General features: G+C 37.4%; 2 protein-coding genes across 2 annotated transcripts in view; one reads left to right on the forward strand and one right to left on the reverse strand.

Annotated features, from left to right (window-relative positions):
* LOC111161451 overlaps positions 1-20658 on the forward strand; it is a 678116-nt gene that overhangs the window by 596567 nt on the left and 60891 nt on the right. Inside the window, 2 exon segments of the mRNA XM_022525111.1 lie at positions 19248-19770; positions 19833-20109. Of these exon segments, the coding sequence (XP_022380819.1) occupies positions 19248-19770; positions 19833-20109 (800 nt within the window).
* Positions 1-20658, reverse strand: part of LOC111161453 (zinc finger protein 527) — a 511863-nt gene that overhangs the window by 44662 nt on the left and 446543 nt on the right. The window lies entirely within an intron of this gene.

The following is a 20658-nucleotide window of genomic DNA, read 5'->3' on the forward strand; positions in this document are numbered from 1 at the left end:
GATTGGTTCCATATCTTAGCTATTGCAAACAATGCTGCAATAATCATGGGATTGTGTATATGCAGTCAAAATCCTGTTTTCATTTCCTTTGGCTGTATACCCAGCCTCTTGTTGGATTTATTCCTTTATCGTAACATAATGCCCTTCTTTATATCTTGTTACAGTCTTTTTTCAAAAGTCTATTTTGTTTAATATAAGTATTGCTACACTGTTGTTGTTGTTGTTTCACTTTCATTGAAATGCAATAGATTTGTCAATGTTAATTTTCTATCCTGGGACTGTACTGAATTCACTTATCATTTCTACCATTTTTTTTGTGGAATCTTCAGGGTTTTCTATGTGGTATCATGTCATCTGCAAAGAGTGAAAGTGTTATTTCTTCCTTAACAATTGGATGCATTTATTTCTTTTTGTTTTCTGATTGCTATGGCTGGGACTTCCAGTACTATCTTGAATAAAAGTGGCAAGAGTGGACATCCTGATCTTAAAGGAAAAACTCAGTTTTTCCCTGTTCAGGATAACGTTAGCTTTTCATGTACGGCCTTTATTATATTGAGGTATGTTCCCTCTATCCCTACTTTGTGAGGGCTTTTATCATAAATGGATGTTGTACTTTGTTAAATGCTTCTTCTACATCTAATGAAATGATCATATAGTATTTATCCTTTCTCTTTTTGATGTAATGTATCACATTTATTGATTTGTGAATATCGAACCACCCTTGCATTCTAGGAATAAATCCCACTTGATTGTGGTAAATGGTTTTTAAAATGTATTGTTGGATCAAATTTGCTAGTATTTGTTGAGGATTTTTGCATCTATGTTCATCAGGGATACTGGCCTATAGCTCTCTTTTTTAGTGATATCTTTGTCTGGTTTTGGTATGAGGGTAATGCTGGCCTCATAGAATTAATTTGTCAGCTTTCCTTCCTCTTCCATTATTTGAGGTAGTTTGAGAATAGATATTAACTCTTCTTTAAATGTTTGGTAGAATTCACCTGTGAAACCATCTGGTCCTAGACCTTCTGTTTGTTCGGAGATTTTTGATTACTGATTCAGTTTATTTGCTGGTAATTGGTCTATTCAGATTTTCTATTTACTCCTGATTCAGTTTTGAGAGGTTCCCCTCCCTTTCCCTTCCTTCTTTTCCTTTCTCTTTTCTTTCTTTTTTCCTTTTCTTTCTTTCCTTCCTTCCTTCCCTTCCTCCCTCCCACCTACCCTCTCTCCCTCCTTCCTTCTCTTCCTTCCTTCCTCTTTCTCTTTCTCTTTCTCTCTCTCCTGCTCCCTCCCTCCCACCCTTCCTTTCTTCCTTCCTTCCTTTCTTTCTCTCTCTCTCTTGGAGGTTATGTGTTTCTAAGAATTTATCCATTTCTACTAGGTTGCCCAATTTGTTGGCATGTAATTTTGTATAATATTCTCTTACAATCCTTTGCATTTCTGTGGTGTTGGTTGTTATTTCTCCTGTTTCATTTCTAATTCTTTAAGTTCTCTCTCTCTCTCCCTTCCCCCGGTCCTCCCTCCCTCCCTTTGATGAGCCTGGCTAAAGGTATATCAATTTTCTTGATCTTTTCAAAGAACCAGCTCCTGGTTTTATTGATCTGTTCTACTGTTTGTTTGTTTTAGTTTATATTTCATTTATTTCTGCTCTAGTCTTTATTATTTCATTTCTTCTATTGGTTTTAGGTCTTGTTTGTTCTTTTTCTGCCTCCTTTAGGTGTAAGATTAGGTTGTTTATTTGAGATTTTTCTTGCTTCTTAAGGTAGGCCTGTATTGCTATATATTTCCCTCTAAGGACCATTTTTTTCCTGCATCCCAAAGGTTTTGGACTGTGGTTTTCATTTCAATTTGTTTTTTATTTCTTCTTTGATTTCCTGGTTGACCCATTCATTGTTCAGTAGCATGTTGTCTAACCACCGTGTATTTGTGGTCCTTCCAAATTTTTTCTTGTGGTTGACTTCAAGTGTCATAGCATTGTGGTCAGAAAATATGCATGGTATGATCTCAATCTTTTTGTACTTTTGTTGAGGACTGATTTGTGAACTAGTGTGTAATCTATTCTGGACAAGTTCCATGTACACTTGGAAAAAATATGTATTCTGCTGCTTTAGGATGAAATGTTCTGATTGTATGTGTTAAATCCATCTGACCCAGTGTGTAATTCAAAGCCATTGTTTCCTTGTTGATTTCCTGCTTAGATGATCTGTCCATTGTCCATATGTTAAAGTCTCCTACTATTACTGTATTATTATCAATGAGTTCCTTCATGTTTGTTTCATTTTATATATTTGGTCTCCCATGTTGATACATAAATATTTGCAATTGTTAGTCCTTCTTGTTGAATTGTCCCCTTTATTATGATATAGTGCCCTTCTTCATCTCTTTGTTTTAAAATCTTGTTTGTGGAGCTCCTGGGTGGCTCAGTCACTTAAACATCTGCCTTTGGTTCAGCTCATGATCCCTGAGTCCTGGGATCAAGCCCTGCATTAGGCTCCCTGCTCAGTGGGGAGTCAGCTTCTCCCTCTCCTTCTGCTTCTCTCCCTGCTCATGCTGTCTCTCTCAAATAAATAAATAAAATCTTTTAAAAAAGATTTGTTTATCCTATATAAATATTGTTACTCTGGCTTTCTTTGGACAGCCATTTGCATGATAAATGGTGCTCCATCCCCTCACTTTCAATCTGCACCTGTCTTTAGGTGTAAAATGAGCCCCTTGGGGGTACCTGGGTGGCTCAGTTGGTTAAATATCTGACTTTGGCTCAGGTCGTGGTCTTGCGGTCCTGGGATCAAGCCCCATGTTGGACTCCCTGCTCAGGAGGAAGTCTGCTTGTCTCTATTCCTCTGGCTCTGCCTCTCCCTCTGTTTCTCTCTCAAATAATAAAATCTTTAAAAATAAGTAAATAAAATCTTTAAAAATAAGTAAATAAAATGAGTCCCCTGTAGACAGCATATAGATGGGTCTTATTTTTTTTAAAAATCCATCCTGACACCCTATGTCTTTTGATTGGAGCATTTTAGTCCATTTATATCAGAGTAATTACTGATAGATATGTATTTAGTGCCATTTTATTACTTGTTTTGTCATTGCTTCTGAGATTTTCTCTGTTCCTTTCTTGTTTTTGTCACTTTTGGTCTTTCCTTTCCACTCAAATAGTCCCTGTTAACATTTCTTGCAGGACTGGTTTAGTGGTCATGAACTCCTTTTGTTTTTGTTTGTCTGAGGGAACTCCTTCTATTCCAAATGATAGCCTACTGGAGACAGTATTCTTGTCTGCAGATTTTTCCCATTCAGCATGTTGAATATATCATGCCATTTGCTTCAGCTTGCTAAGTTTCTGTTGAGAGATCTTCAGCTAGACTTACAGGTCTTCCCTTATAAATTAGGGACTTCGTTTGTCTTGCAGTGTTTAGGATTTTTTCTTTATCACTCTATTTTGCAAATTTAGTTACAACATGTCTTGGTATTGGCTTGCTTTTGTTGATTTTTTAAAAAGATTTTATTTATTTATTTGACAGACAGAGATCACAAGTAGGCAGAGAGGCAGGCAGAGAGAGAGAGGAGGAAGCAGGCTCTCCACTGAGCAGAGAGCCTGATGCGGGGCTTGATCCCAGGACCTTGGGATCACGACCTGAGCCAAAGGCAGAGGCTTTAACCCACTGAGCCACCCAGGGCCCCCTTGATATTAATTCTCTCTGCTTCTTGAATCTAGATGTCTGTTTCCTTCCCCATATAGGGAAGTTTTCAGCTTTTTCTTCAAATAAATTTTCTGCCACCTTTTCTCTCCTTCTTCTGGGACTCCTATAATACAAATATGATTACATTTGATGAACTCACTGAGTTCCCTAAGTCTATTCTTCTGTTGCATAATTCTTCCTTTTCTCTTTTTTTCAGCTTCATTACTTTCCATTACTTTATCTTCTATATCACGTATTCATTCCTCTGCTTCTCTCAGTCTGATGTTCGTTACATCAGATGTGTTTCTAGTCTCTTATTGCACTCTTCATCTGTGATTAATTCCTTTTTAACTCTTTATCTCTGTTCTAAGTGTCTCATTGATGTCTTCTGTTCATTTCTCATGCCTAGTGGTGATTGTTGTTTTAAATTCTCCATCAGGTATATTATTTATATCATTTCATTTACATCCCTTTCCCTGGCCTTATCTTATTCTTTCATTTGGGATAAATTCTTCTATCTTTGTGTTTTCTCTAGGTATCTGCCTTCTTGTCAATGTTAGAAAGCCAGTTAAGCTCCTGAAAGTAATGATTTTCTGAACGAGGTCATGTAGTGCCTAGGGCCTGGTGCTTCAGGAAGATCTCTGGCATGTGCTGAGTATGCTCTGCTGTTGTGTTTTGGCTGCTCTGTCCTTCAGGCCAGTCATCTGCAGAGACTCTCCTTGCCTGCAGTGAGCAGTGTTTGGCCCCTGGCCTCAATATAATAAGTTTTAATTAGGTGTGCTCTGGTGTGCTTGTGAAATCAGAACTGACACTACCTCCACCAGAACTGATGTCCTGCAGAACTCTCTGGTTGGGAGACATGGTGTGGTCTGGGGTCTGTCCTGGCCTTCTGGGGGAGGGACCAGCTATACTAGGACTGAGGCAGGCATGACTAAGTAGGGCAGTCTCTCCCAAGCACAGGGGGCTAGGACTTAGTGTTTTCAAGTTAGGCAGCCAGTAGTAGAGCTGTGGTGCTTCCCATGGTTGGCTCTGTGTTTATGCTGAGGGGCAAGGGAGGGAAATGGTACTGACCATTTGTTTACAGAGAGGTGTTTCTGTGAATGCTGTGTCTTATTGATGCACTGAGCAGAGTGAATAGTCTCCCCACTCTGTGTCCCAGGTGTTCTTCAAATCACTGTTTCCATGCTGTCTGTCCCTGGATTGTTTGCCTGTCTTCTCTCCAGGAACAGCACAGAGTCCTCCAGGCTCTATCCCAGCCAAGCCTGCTGACTTTAAAAACTCCAGGCTTTAAGCTCCACTGATTGCAAGAACTCCCAAAATTCAGCCCCTCTTTTTTCCTCAGCCAATGGCTTTGGGGAAACTTTCTCTTTGTGTGTTCCCTTGTGTGCTCCTCTCTCTCACACTTCTTTATGATCATGGCTCCCTCCCTTCTGCAGCACCAATGATCAGTTTCTCACACAAAGCATGTCTCCATACTTCTACCTTCTTCAATGTGGCCTCTTTTCTCCCTTTAGTTGTGGAGTTTGTTCTGTCAGTCTTCAGGTTGATTTCTGGAGTATTTAGGATGATTTGATAGTTATCTACTTGTGTTCATGGGACCAGGTGAACCTAGGATCCTCCTACTGTGCCACCATCTGTGATTCTATTGAGAGTTTTATCATGAATGCATGTTAGATTTTGTTGAAAGCTTTTTCTGAATCTATTGATATGATCATGAGATTTTTTAAAAAAGATTTTATTTATTTATTTGCCAGAGAGAGATCACATGTAGGTAGAGAGGCAGAGAGATGGGGGGAAGCAGGCTCCCCGCTGAGCAGAGAGCCCGATGCGGGACTCGATCCCAGGACCTTGGGATGATGACCTGAGCCGAAGGCAGAGGTTTTAACCGATTGAGCCACCCGGGCACCCTGTGATCATGGGATTTTAATTTTTTAGTCTGTTCATGTGGTGGATCACATTAATTTATTTTCAAGGTTTGAACCAGCCTTTTGTACCTGGAATAAATCTATTTTGTCATGCTAAATAATTCTTTTTATATATCCTTGGATTCAGTTGCTATTATTTAGTAAGGATTTTTACATCTACGTTCATGAGAGATACTGGTCTGCAGTTTTCTTTCTTTCTTTCTTTCTTTCTTTTTTGTAATGTTTTGTCTGGTTTTGGTGTTAGATTAATATTGACTTCAGAATGACTTAGGAAGTAATTCTTCTGCTTTTATCCTCTGAAAGACATTATAGAGAATGGGAACAATTTCTTCCTCAATTGTTTAATAAATTCACCAGTGAATACATTTGAGCCTGGTGCTTTCTGTTTTTGAAGTTTATGAATTATTGACTCAATTTCATTTATAGACTTAACGCCTATTCAGATTGTCTACTTCATCTTGCATGGGTTTTGGCATACTTTATCTTTCTTTCTTTAAGATTTTATTTATTTATTTGACAGACAGAGAGACAGTGAGAGAGGGAACATAAGTAGGGAGAGTAGAAGAGAGAGAAGGAGGCCTTTCGCTGAGCAGGGAGCCTGATGCAGGGCTCCATCCCAGGGTCCTGGGATCACGACCTGAGCTGAAGGCAGATGCTTAATGACTGAGCCACCCAAGTATCCCAGCATACTTTATCTTTCAAAGAATTATTTCATTTCATCTAGTTATCAAATCTGTGTGATAGTTGTTCATAGTATTATTTTATTATCTTTTCATATTTATGCAATATGTAGTGCTATCCCCTCTTTCATTTATGATATTAGTAATTCATGTCTTCTCTATTTTTTCTTAGTTAGCCTAGCTAGAGGCTTATTTATTTTACTGATCTTTAAAAAATGTCCTTTGGTTTTGTTGTCTTCTATGTTGATTCCCTGTTTTTAATTTCATTGAGTTCTGCTCTCTTAATATTTCTTTTTTACTCCTTCCTTTGGATTTAATTTGTTCTTTTTCTAGTTTCTTAAGGTGGAAATTAGATTTTTGGTTTCAGATTTTTCTTCTTCTCTAATATATATGTTAATTGCTATTAATTTCCATCTGGGCGCTGCTTTTGCTGCATCCCATAAATTTTGATAGTCTGTTAAAATATTTTAAAATTTCTCTGAACATTCTTCTTTGACCTATTAAAAATATGTTGTTTAATCTTCATATATTTTGGGATTTTCTAGTTAGCTTTCTGTTAATCAATTTCTAGTTTAATATCATTGTTATTTGAGAGTAGACATTGTATGATTTCTATTCTTTTAAGTGTTAGGGTATATTTTGTGGTCCAGAATGTGGTCTATCTTGGTGAATGTTCCATGTGAGCTTGAAAAGAAGATAATATTTTTTAATAATGCAAGCCCAGGAGTCCTTTGTGGAAAAGATTCTCAAGTATGACTTTTTGCCTAAGTGACAAACTATGATACATTTGTAGCAAACTATAACTTACTACTAATCTCAATAAGAGAAAAACACTAACTTCATTAAGAACTGGTCAGAATATAAAAAAATAATTCATACTATAGGAACTGCAGTAAGAACTAGGCAGAAGTAGTCAACCTTATAATATTATAAAAATAATTATCAACATTATTTGAAATGTAAATGAGAACTTCCATTTTTATTTCTCATATTGCCAACAATATAGAAATTAGGTATTAACTATACTAGCCATAGTGTGAGAATATTCTCACACCCTCCTGGGCAGGCAGAGTCAATTGGTAGGTACTGCCTCACTAGGATTCGGTTGGAAATTTCCAAATGTAAGATTCAGTAGGACTTCATCAAACGAAAAATCTTCTGCGTATCAAATCTTCTATCAAATCTTCTGGAAACAGTTGACAAAATGACAAGGCAATGTATGGAATGAGAAAAAATATTTGCAAACCATATATCTGATAAGCCATTAATATCCAAAATATATAAGGATTTATAGAACACAATAGCAACCCCCCCAAATACCCTGTTTTATAAATGGGAAAAGGATCTGAATAGACATTTTTCCAGAAAAGACATACTAATGGCCAGCTGGCATATAAAAGGTGCTTAACATCACCAATCACTAGAGAAAGTTGAAGATTGCAATGAGAGATCATCTCATACCTGTTAGGATGGCTTTTACCAAGAAGACAACAGATAAGTGTTGGTGAAGAAGTGGAGAAAAAGGAACATTTTTACACTGTTGGTTGAAATATAAAGTGGTAGAGCCACTATGGAATACAGTGTGGAGATTTCTCAAGAAATTAAAAATTGAACTACTATATGACTCAGCAGTCCTATCTCTGGGTACAAATACTAAGAAATCAAAATCAGTATCCTGAAGAGATATCTGTACTGCCATGTTCATTTTCACTCCAGCATCATTTACAATAGCCAAGGTATGGAAACAACCTAAGTGTCCACTCATCAGTGATAAGTGATGAATGGATAAAATATATGTGAGGTATCTTTATAGACATCTAAATAGATAAATGATAGATAGATAGGCAGACAGTGACATATAGTGAAGATTCAGCTATGAGAAGGAAGGAAATCCTTCCACTTGCAAAAACATGGATGGTATCTGGAAGACATCATGCTAAGTGAAATTAGCCAGAGAAAAGCAAATACTGTAATGATCTCACTTATGTGTGAGATTAAAAAAAAAAAAGCCCAATTCACTGGAACAGAATAAAGTAGAGGTTGCTAAGAACTGGGTTGGAGGAGGTAGGGATATGTTGGTCAAAGGGTACAGGCCTTTGTTACAGATGAATAAACTCTGGGAATCTAATGTACCTCATGATGATTATATTTAATCATACTGTGTTATGTACTTGAAATTTGCTGGAAGAGTAGACCTTAGGGTGCCCGGGTGGTTCAGTTGGTTAAGCATCTGCCTTTGGCTCAGGTCATGATCCCAGGGTGCTGGGATCAAGCCTTGCCTTAGGCTCCCTGCTCAGCAGGGAGCCTGCTTCTCCCTCTCCCTCTTCCCCTCCCTCCCTTCTCCCCTGCTTGTGCTCTCTCCCTCTCTCCCTCTCTTTCTCTTAAATAAATAAAATCTTAAAAAAAAAAAGGGTAGACCTTAAGTGTTCTCACCACACACACACACACACACACACACACACACAAGGTAACCATGTGAGGTGATGGATGTGTTAATTAACCCAATTGTGGTAATCATTTCACAAAGTATACATCACAAAGTCAAATCATCACATTGTACACTTTAAACATATATAATCCATTTGTCCATTGTACCTCAATAAACTGAAAAATCTGTTTTAAATAAAATAATAATGTATTATATGTTGGCTAATTGAATTTAAATAAAATAAATAAATAAAAGAATAAAAAACAACAAAAGAGAAAAGGTACTAGGAGATACATATTTGATTCTTTGTTTCTCTAGAAATGTATTATACAACCGTACATTTGTGTGAATTTTGGCTGGATAAATGACTCTAGTCAATAGTTCATTCTCAGTATTGCAAAATTTGTTACATTTTAAATTTTGTTTTATTTCTTCATTTCAGGGCACTATTTTTTTTAAGAAGATTTTATTTATTTATTTATTTATTTATTTATTTGTGAGAGAGATAGAGAGCACAAGTAAGCAGAGCGGCAGGCAGAGGGAGAGAGAGAAGCAGGCTCTCTGCTGAGCAGGGAGCCCAATGTGGGGCTCGATCCCAGGATCCTAGAATCATGATCTGAGCTGAAGGCAGCCGCTTAACCAACTGAACCACGCAGGTGCCCCTTCAGGACACTATTTTGCAGAACATTGTGTTTCTATTTTCTGGTACCTTTCATGTGACCTGCTTTCTGATTGTTGAAAACGTCAGGATCTTCTTTATATTCTTATTATTCCAAAATTTTATCCTCTCATACCCTTCCAAGAGTTTACTAATTATTTATAACTTGATTTTTCAAGGGGGAAAGGGAAGCATAAGGGTAATTCTCTTTACTGAGAATATACTATATACCAGTTAGCTGTTTAACTGGATATTTCTCTTAATTGGATTTAGTATATTTTTAAATGAGAATGGATCTTGGAATTCTCTCATTGTGCATGGGCGTTTTTATCTGCAGCGGCTGGGTTGTGTGGGGCCTGCTTATTGATTAACACTAGCTCTAGTTTTCACCCACATCACAGGTATTGAGCCCAACCGGTTTGTGCTCTATTTCTCTCCTTCTCTGTAAAACTCGCCTTTATTTCTCCTTTTACGTTTCTCATCTTTCCTACCTTGAAGTCATTTATTTTCATTACACGAGTGTAACTCAGAGCCTTTTTTTTTTTTTCAGGGATTTCTGATATTCAGGGACGTGTCTATAGAATTTTCTCGGGAAGAGTGGGAATGCCTGGACTCAACTCAAAGGAATTTGTACAAATATGTAATGTTGGAGAATTATAGCAACCTGGTCTCAGTCGGTAAGTATACCTTTGTGCAAAAAGTCTAGAGCCCTTTGGAATATTTGCTTCCCCTGAGAAGACTTTCTCAACTTCTTTCATATATCCTACCCATTTCTTCTCCCTGTTCCTACAGACATCACTTGAGCTTGTAGAGTTGGGACTGTATAGCTTCATTGGGCCCAAGACCAAAGCTTCACCTTCTCTGCTTTTTTGTGGCCCTTCCAATTTATTTGCTGATCACAGAATAGGATTTGTGTCCTGGGACACCTAAAACCTAAAAAGTCTCCTTTCTTCTCTTATGAGTAGGTCTTTGCATTCCTAAGCCAGATGTGATCTCATTGTTGGAGCAAGGCAAGGAGCCTTGGAGTGTTTTTGACAGTGAGCTGACAAGAGGCTTGTACCTAGGTAAGTGACTGATGATTATATAAGGGAAGAGGAATGTAGGATCTAAACTTGCTGTTCAGTGAAGAGACCACATCTTTGAGATATTTGGAGGAATATCCCCTCAAAGGCCCTATTAAGAAAAGTAAAGTCATCATGAACTTCCAAATGCCCACACCTTCTCCCTGATACTATCCATGCTTCTTTTCTCTCATATTTTCTGTCTATTCTTGTAAGTGATTCTAATGAGAAACATCTACTTTCAAGTGAGATCTAATTCCCATTCCCTAGTTGTTCTCTGTCTCTTGCCTTTTGGTCTATACACGTGTCACTCCTTTAAACATTTTGGTATTAAATATGTTCAGGTTCATGTATTCAGCCAACACTTCATTATATTCTATGTTATAGAGAATATTTTTCTTTTCTTTTAAAAAATATTTTACTTATTTATTTATTTGGCAGAGAGAGAGAGAGATCACAAGTAGGGAGAAAGGCAGGCAGAGAGAAGGGGGAAAGCAGGCTGTCTGCTAAGCAGAGAACCTGATGTGGGGCTCAATCCCAGGACCCTGAGATCATGACCTGAGCTGAAGGCAGAGGCTTAACCTACTGAGCCACCCAGGCACCACTGAAGAATATTTTTCTGGGAGACATAGATATTATAAAATATATCAGCTATTAAGAAACTTATAGCCTAGGGTTTGAGAAATAGGTGATGGCGATTAAGGAGTGCATTTGCTGTGATGAACACGGGGTATTACATGCAGGTGTTGAATCACTATATTATACACCTGAAATTAATATTACACTGCATTTTAACTCACTGGAACTTAAATAAAAAGCTTTTAAAAAATACATAAAAATCTTTCAAAATGTAAAATTAATTGTAATTGTAAAATTAATTGCAGTTCAAATACCACAACCAGGAAAAATGGCTAAAGATTGAAAAGTGGAAAAGCCTCACAGAGCTATAATGGTTGGAGTCCTGGGAGTGATTTCAGTCACCATGGTAGAATTTTGGGTATAAAAGTTATGTGCTTGCAGTAGGATAGCAGAGGTTGCAGACAAGAAGAGATTGAGGTGAAGGAGGAGGATCAAGCAATTGTGTGATGCATGTAATCAACATAAAATAGAATGGGAGAGAGGGAAAAGGTCATAAACATGGATGATTCAGAGTAGAGAGCACAGTAAGTACAAAAGTCCTGAGGCAGGCAGTCTCATTGTGTATAAGGAGCCCAAAGGTGGCCAGTACGGGGGCAGTGAGTAAACAAAGAGGAGAGAATCTGTGATCTGTGATCAGAAAGATATATGCTGGAAAGAGTCATTTTATAATGACCTTGTAAATTGTGGTTGAACTTTTTCTGAGTGAGATGGAAATAAGTAGATTTAAGCAGAGCTGTGACATAATTAGATTTTTATTTTTCAAAAATACTATTTTTTCCTATTTACAGAAGAGGAAACTGAGACACAGACACTTGAAGTAACTTGTCCAAGGTCAACAACTAGTAAGAGTTGGAAATAAGTTATACGTCTCTTAGCTCCTAAGCTATTTTTCCTCTCCAAGTTAAATCAAAGGGGAGTAGATATAGTGGATATGATTTCATCTGAAATGCAGGTGAACAGATAGAAGTTAACTTTTTAAAAATCAATTTTTAAGTGAGGTTTTAGGTCCCATAAATAGTCAACTATAGCACGCATACTACACCATTTATATTACATATAAACATTAGATGCATATAAATGCATCATGAATTTTCTCTAAAACACTCTATCATATACCTTCCTTTCTTAATAATCTTTTAGATGTATTATATCAATATTATAATATGGATATACTTACAAAATGAGGTTGTCTTCCAGATTCTTCCAATTTCAATTTCTTTCTTTTTTTTTTTTTTAAGATTTTATTTATTTGACAGAGAGAGACTCAGCGAGAGGGGGAACACAAGCAGGGGGAGGGGGAGAAGGAGAAGCAGGCTTCCCACTGAGCAGGGAGCCTGATGTGGAGCTTGATCCCGGACCCTAAGATCATGACCTGTGCCGAAGGCAGAGGCTTAACCCACTGAGCCACCCAGGGGCCCTCCAATTTCAATTTCTAATTGAAACTTCCTTTCTTCTATACATTCTTTTGTAAATGAATTTTCCCCATATTTTTTTATTGATTTTTTTAAAGACAATTTTAAAGGCTTTTTCCAGCAATGTACATAATGCATATGTTCAATTTCTTGCATCACCTTTAGGAATGTGTACCTTTTAAAAAAAAGATTTTATTTATTTATTTGAGACAGAGAGAGAGACAGAGATAGTGACAGTGATAGCAAGAGAGAGCACAAGCAGGGAAGAGAGGGAGAAGTAGGCTCTCCACTGAGCAGGGAGCCTGGGGGATGGGAAGGGCTCCATCCCAGAGCCCTCATGACCTGAGTCAAATGTAGACGCATAACCAACTGAACCACCCAGGCACCCCGAATTTGCACCTTTTAAAAATAAATTATTCTATGTTGTTTTAATCTTGGAATCAAGAAAAATATTTTGCCTATTTTTTGTTGTTTTTCAAAATAATATATATTTTTTAAGATTTTATTTATTTATTTGAGGGAGAATGAGTGAAAGAGAACATGAGAGAGGAGAAGGTCAGAGGGAGAAGCAGACTCCCCAAGGAGCTGGGAGCCCGATGCGGGACTCGATCCTGGAAGTCCGGGATCATGACCTGAGCCGAAGGCAGTTGCTCAACCAACTGAGCCACCCAGGTGCCCTCAAAATAATATTTTTTAATCATGAAAGACAAATTGTCCTGTAATGTTTTACATTCAGGATTTATCTAATTGCAACCCCATGATTAGATTCATATTAAGCAATTTTGTCTGATCTGATATTTAATTCAGGTTGTACACTTAAAAAAAAAAAAGATTTGGGGCACCTGAGTGGCTCAGTTGGTTAAGCAACTGCCTTTGGCTCAGGTCTTGATTCCGGAGTCCCGGGATGGAGTCCCACATCAGGCTCCCTGCTCGCTGGGGAGTCTGCTTCTCCCTCTGACCTCTCCCCTCTCAATCTGTCTCTCTCTCATTCTCTCTCTCTTAAATAAATAAAATCTTTAAAAATAATAATGAAAAAAGATATTTATTTTTTAGAGAGAGAGAGAGAGCTCAAGTGGGAGGAGCAGAGGGAGAGGAAGAGAAAATCTCTAGCAGAGTTTGAAGGGAGTGCGGAGCCCAATGTGTGGCTCATCTCAGGACCCTGAGATCACAACCTGAACCAAAACCAAGAGTCAGATGCTTAATCAACTGTGCCACCTGGGTGCCCCTAGGGCTGTGCACTTCTTAATTCATTATACCAGGAGGCAAAATCAAGTTTTCTCATTATAGTGATGATAATTTTGATCAGGTGGTGGTTGAAGATGACTACCAGGTCTTTCATTGGAAAGGTACATTTTCCCCCTTATCACTACTAAATATTTGGGGCACCTACTAAATAGTCTGGCAGTGATACTTGGAGACTGTATAATTGTCCTATAGAAATCTCTTACCCAAAATGTTTGGTATTCATTGGTTCTTATTCAAAACAATTTACACTAAGCTTTGGGAAAAGTGAAGTTCTAATTATATCACTTTTTTTCTGCATTTATTTGTTGGTCTTTCTTTGTTTAAAAAAAAAAAAAGCTTCTCCTCTCCACTTTTGTTGAGAAACGCTACAGATTCATTGATTCTTTTTTTTTCATTGATTCTTTTAAAAATCAGTATCTTAGGGGCACCTGGGTGGCTCAGTGGGTTAAAGCCTCTGCCTTCAGCTTGGGTCATGATCTCAGGGTCCTGGGATCGAGCCCCACATCGGGCTCTCTGCTCCGCAGGGAGCCTGCTTCCTCCCCTCTCTCTCTGCCTGCCTCTATGCCTACTTGTGATATCTCTCTCTCTCTCTCTCTCTCTGTCAAATAAATAAAAAAAAAATCTAAAAAAAAAATCAGTATCTTATAACCCATTGTAATCATTCTTCTTTTTGATGATTAAACTGTCATTCATAGTTGGCCATTGGAAGCCCCTTTCAGCTGGCTTCTGCATCCTTTTTCATGTATGCGTGAGTCTTTAAAGACCTTCTTGTTTTCTGGCACAAAAATATGTTCCAATCTCATCTTGTATTTTTCTTTCCCCCAACTTGGAATAAGTCAACTCATTAAGAAGCCTTAGTTTCTTTTATTAGGAAATGGTGTTCATTGACCAATATCAGTGTCCAATGTATTCATTACTACTGGATTGTCATTGCTTTTATATCCATTAAGTAGAAAGACACAGAGAACATATATTTTAGGGATGCCTGGGTGGCTCAGTTGATTAAGCCGCTGCCTTCGGCTCAGATCATGATCCCAGTGTCCTGGGATTGAGTCCCGCATCGGGCTCCTGGCTCGGCAGGGAGCCTGCTTCTCTCTCCGCCTCTGCCTGCCACTCTGCCTGCTTATGTGCTCTCTCTCTCTCTCTCTCTGACAAATAAATAAATAAATAAATAAATAAATAAATAAAATCTTAAAAAAGAACATTTTATAAGAAGTCCAAAAGACAAGATTCTGTCTCACTTTTCTATATTTGTTTTGTAACTTTTTCTTGAACAGTGGAAAACCCTATTTCCCACAACATGAATATATTTATTCAAGTCTTCCTTTCTAAAACCAGAGAATAGTTTCAAAATTAGAATACTAGCACAACTACTGACTGAAAAACCTACCTGAAATTATGTTCAATAATTATTACACATTTCTTTTCCTTTTCTTTTCCTTTTTCCCTTAGAATATGTTACACCAAGGATTTCCAATCAGACTACAGTTCATAAAGTGGCTAGATTAACTCTTTTTTTGTGCATTTTCAACTTAATATACCATTTATCTTTTTTTCTTAATTTATTTTCAGCGTAACAGTATTCATTGTTTTTGCACCACACCCAGTGCTCCATGCAATCCATGCCCTCTCTAATACCCACCACCTGGTTCCCCCAACCTCCCACCCCCCGCCCCTTCAAAACCCTCAGATTGTTTTTCAGAGTCCATAGTCTCTCATAGTTCACCTCCCCTTCCAATTTCCCTCAGCTCCCTTCTCCTCTCCATCTCCCCATATCCTCCATGTTATTTGTTATGCTCCACAAGTAAGTGAAACCATATGATAATTGACTCTCTCTGCTTGACTTATTTCACTCAGCATCATCTCTGCCAGTCCCGTCCATGTTGCTACAAAAGTTGGGTATTCATCCTTTCTGATGGAGCCATAATACTCCATAGTGTATATGGACCACATCTTCCTTATCCACTTTTTTTTTTTTTTTTTTTTTTTTTTTTTTCACAGTTTGGCGACCGTGGCCATTGCTGCTATAAACATTGGGGTACAGATGGCCCTTCTTTTCACTACATCTGTATCTTTGGGGTAAATATCCAGTAGTGCAATTGCAGGGTCATAGGAAAGCTCTATTTTTAATTTCTTGAGGAATCTCCACACTATTCTCCAAAGTGGCTGCTCCAACTTGCATTCCCACCAACAGTGTAAGAGAGTTCCCCTTTCTCCACATCCCCTCTAACATATGTTTCCTGTCTTGCTAATTTTGGCCATTCTAACTGGTGTAAGGTGATATCTCAATGTGGTTTTAATTTGAATCTCCCTGATGGCTAGTGATGATGAACATTTTTTCATGTGTCTGATAGTCATTTGTATGTCTTCTTTGGAGAAGTGTCTGTTCATATCTTCTGCCCATTTTTTGATATGATTGTCTGTTTTGTGTGTGTTGAGTTTGAGGAGTTTTTTATAGATCCTGGATATCAACCTTTTGTCTGTACTGTCATTTGCAAATATCTTCTCCCATTCCATGGGTTGCCTCTTTGTTTAGTTGACTGTTTTCTTTGCTGTGCAGAAGCTTTTGATTTTGATGAAGTCCCAAAAGTTTATTTTTGCTTTTGTTTCCTTTGCCTTTGGAGACATATCTTGAAAGAAGTTGCTGTGGCTGATATCGAAGAGGTTATTGCCTATATTCTCCTCTAGGATTCTGATGGATTCCTGTCTCGCGTTGAGGTCTTTATCTTAACTGTTAAGTTTAGATTATTTTTAGTTTATAATTGGAATATATAAAGCACTTATATGCTTTAAAAGTCAATATAAAGATATACTTAGAGGGGCACCTGGGTGGCTCTGTGTTTAAAGCCTCTGCTTTCGGCTCAGGTCATGATCCCAGGGTCCTGGGATCGAGCCCCGCATCGGGCTCTCTGCTCAACAGGGAGCCTGCTTCCTCCTCTCTCTCTGCCTGCTTCTCTGCCTACTTGTGATATCTGTCTGTCAAATAAATAAATAAAATCTTTAAAAAAAAAATATATATATATATATATATATTTTTTAAAGTTAGGTTTGCAATCCTATCTGCTTCATTCATTGCCACTCTCTCTCTAGGTAACTTTTTGGAAAAAGGGGTTTTGGGGTAGTCTGATTAATCCTTTCAGCCTTTATTTTTTCAGAAATAGAGCATGTTCATATTTATATTCCCAATTCTCCTTCCCTCTCTTACATGAGATATTACACAAGTTGGGGGAAGGGTAGAGGGAGAGAGAAAATCCTAAGCAGGCTCCAATCAACTTGGAGCCTGAGGCCAGCTCCATTTCATGATCCTGAGATCATGACCTAAGCTAAAATCAAGAGTTGGACACTCAACTGTCTGACCCACCCAGGCACCCTGTCCTGGTTTTCTTTTAATAATTATGAACAGGTTGTTTTGGAAATCATTCCATACAGATACATTGGCAAAAATTTTTTAAATGTATAAAATTGACTTATCTTTCTTGGTATTATATATTATTTTTGCCATAACTAATTAATTATTAGAATTAGCAATTCTAATAATTAGTAGAGTTTCCATGCAGACAGTCATAAAATTTGTAAATATTTTCAGTTGTGTTTCTTGCTTTCTTGTGCTTGTAACAAAATGCTCCTGTCTAGTCTTATCACTGTGGCTGTACCTTTCAGGAAGTGTTCAATAGAAACAGCACTATTATGTGTTGTTCATCTTTTTTCATGGTTTTTATTGGCATAACTCTTTTTTCTTATATAATTTCTTAAAAAATTTTGGAATCATTTTATATATTCAAAAGAAGTTGTAAAAATAATATAGAGAGTTCCTATATTCCTCACCTAATACCAATTTCCCCTACATTTTTGTGGTATATTTGAATTTACCCATCCCCATTGTTTTCATCCCTTCCAATATAGTATACCTTTCATAAACTTCATGATTTTTCCTTTCTTTGTTTTGTTTAAGGTGAGCACCTATATCTTCATATATCTCTTTATATAAATGGTAGCAGCATACACTATACAATTTACTCTACCTTGTTCTTCTACATTTAAAATCATGAAGATTGGGGCACCTGGGTGGCTCAGTGGGTTAAAGACTCTGCCTTCGTCTCAAGTCATGATCTCAGGGTCCTGGGATCGAGCCCCGCATCGAGCCCCGCATCAGGCTCTCTGCTCAGGAGGGAGCCTGCTTCCCTTCCTCTCTCTCTTCCTGACTCTCTGCTGACTTGTGATCTCTGTCTGTCAAATGAAAAAATAAAATCTTTTTTAAAAAAATAGAAAAGAAAAAATCATGAAGTACATTCAATAGGAATATACAGATACTTCTCATTTCTTTATACAGTTACTTAGAACTCTACTGTGTGCATGTACTATACTGAGTTCAAGTAGTATTAAGTTGGTGGCTATTTGGATTCATTATAGTCATTTGCTCTTACAAATAGTTCTGTAGCAGATAACCTTCTGCATAAACCTCTTCAGATTCTTTCCCAAAAGTATATGTTTGGGTTCCTAGAATTGGAATTCTTGCTCAAGGAAAAATGCTTACCTAATTTTGCTAGAAAATGGCAAATAGCCCTGTATGGTAGTTGTACCATTTTTATTCACTACCCTGAATGTATGAGAGAGGTTACTTACCTAAATAGCCTCTAACAGACTAAATTATCAGACTTTTGGGTTTTTGCCAAAGTATGCTTTGAATTTATTCCAAAATTTAAGAATCATTGACTTCATCTTTTTCTGATCCCTTCCCCCCCATGACTTCCTATTTCACTTTTCAATTTATATACTTTATCTCTCAAATTGCACCACCATATAAGAACTATAAATCCTATTTGCATTATAAACATTAATGTCAATGTAATTCTGCCTTTTATAAGTTTTGTGTCTTCTCCCTCCTCCCAAAAGTGAATGTTTTTATTTGTGCTTTCTTTCAGAATATAAATCTAGGTGTGAGAACAAGAAATTATCTCTGAAAAAGAATGACTATAAAATAGATTCATCCCAATGGGTTATAATGGAAGTATATACAAAGCATGGACTTAAACAGGGATCTCAGGAAAGACATTTTAGCCAAGTCTCATGTGCCTCTGAAGACATGTCCCCTTTCATTCAGCATACATCTCTCCCTCGACATCAAACATTTAATACCAAAGAGAAATCTTATGAATACCAAAAATATAAAAATGCCTATGGACAGGACTCAAAAATTACTACACATCAAGAAGGTCATACTGGCAAGGAATTATATGACTATAAGGAATATGGGAAGGCCCTTAATAGAACTTCAAAACTTAGTTCATATCATTCAGTGCATATTGGCATGAGACCCTATGAATATGAGGAATGTGGGGATTCTTTGAATAGTGACTCAGAATTTATGCAACATCAAATAATTTTTACTGCAGAGAAATCTAATGAATTTAAGGAAAGTGGGAAAGTCTTTACTAGTGCCTCACAGTTTTTTCTACGTCATAGCATTCATACAAGTGAGAAACCCTTTAAGTGTAAGGAGTGTGTTAGAGAATTTGGTAATGGTACAGCCCTTATTCGTCATCAGAGGATTCATACTGGTGAAAAACCCTATGAGTGTAATGAATGTGGAAAGGCTTTTAGTACTAGTTCAATATTTAGAGTACATCAGAGGATTCACACAGGTGAGAAACCCAATGAATGTAAAGAATGTGGAAAAGCCTTTCGTCATTCTTCATACCTTACTCAACATCAAAGAATTCATACTGGTGAGAAACCTTATAAATGTAAGTGTTGTGTTAGGGCATTTAGTAATGTTTCAGCCTTTATTCGTCATCAGAGAATTCATACTGGTGAGAAACCGTACAAATGTAAGGAATGTGGAAGAGCCTTTAGTACTACTGGCTCAATACTTACAGCACATCAGAGAATTCACTCAGGTGAGAAACCCTACTTATGTAAGGAATGTGGGAAGGCCTTTCGTCAGTCTTCAGACCTTACTCAACATCAGAGAATTCATACTGGTGAGAAACCCTATGAGTGTAAGGAATGTGGAAGGGCCTTTCGTCGTTCATCAGAACTTTCTCGACACAAGTTAATTCATGCTGATGGGAAATTGTATGAATGTAAGGAATGTGGAAAGATCTTGAGTAGAGATTCATACTCATAAAGCAACAGAAAATTCACACTGATGAGAAAGCCTGGGAATGTAATGAATGTGGGAGAGTTTTCACTTGTGCAACATACCTGACCCGGCATCAGCAAATTCATACTGGTGATAAACCATATACTTGTAACAAATGTGGGAAAGCCTTTCTTCATTCTTCAGACCTTATTCTGCATCAAAGAATTCATACTGGTGAGAAACCCTATGAGTGTAAGGAATGTGGGAAGGCTTTTGCAAGAGGCTCAAATCTTAATTGCCACCAAAAAGTTCATAATGGTAAGAGATAGTATGAAAGAAAGCTTTGTAAGACATTTAGGCATATCTTTCAGGTAACATGAAATGAAAGAGAAACCACAGATATGTAACAGAAGAAATCCTAAGAATTTATTGGTAAGAAAATATAGAAATATAATAAATAGAGAATGCCTTTTGTGTTTCACGGTTTAACTACCATAAGAATAAAATGAATATTGGAAGGCTTCTACCAATGGCTCATTCCTTTCTAAATTTTAAAAACTTTTTATCATGACTGGAGAAAAGTGAAAAATCTTTTTGTTGCATTTTTTGTATTTTAAAATACTTTAGGGGCACCTGGGTGGCTCAGTGGGTTAAAGCCTCTGCCTTCGGCTCAGGTCATGATCCCAGAGTCCTGGGATCAAGCCCCGCATCGGGCTCTCTGCTCAGCAGGGAGCCTGCTTTCTCCTCTCTCTCCTTCTGCCTGACTCTCTGCCTACTTGTAATCTCTGTCTGTCAAATAAATAAATAAAATCTTTAAAAAAAATAAAATAAAATACTTTAAATCCACTTTATTATAT

The sequence above is a fragment of the Enhydra lutris genome, unplaced genomic scaffold (genome assembly GCF_002288905.1).
Source record: "Enhydra lutris kenyoni isolate GAN:26980312 unplaced genomic scaffold, ASM228890v2 scaffoldscaffold85, whole genome shotgun sequence".
Lineage (NCBI taxonomy): Eukaryota > Metazoa > Chordata > Mammalia > Carnivora > Mustelidae > Enhydra > Enhydra lutris.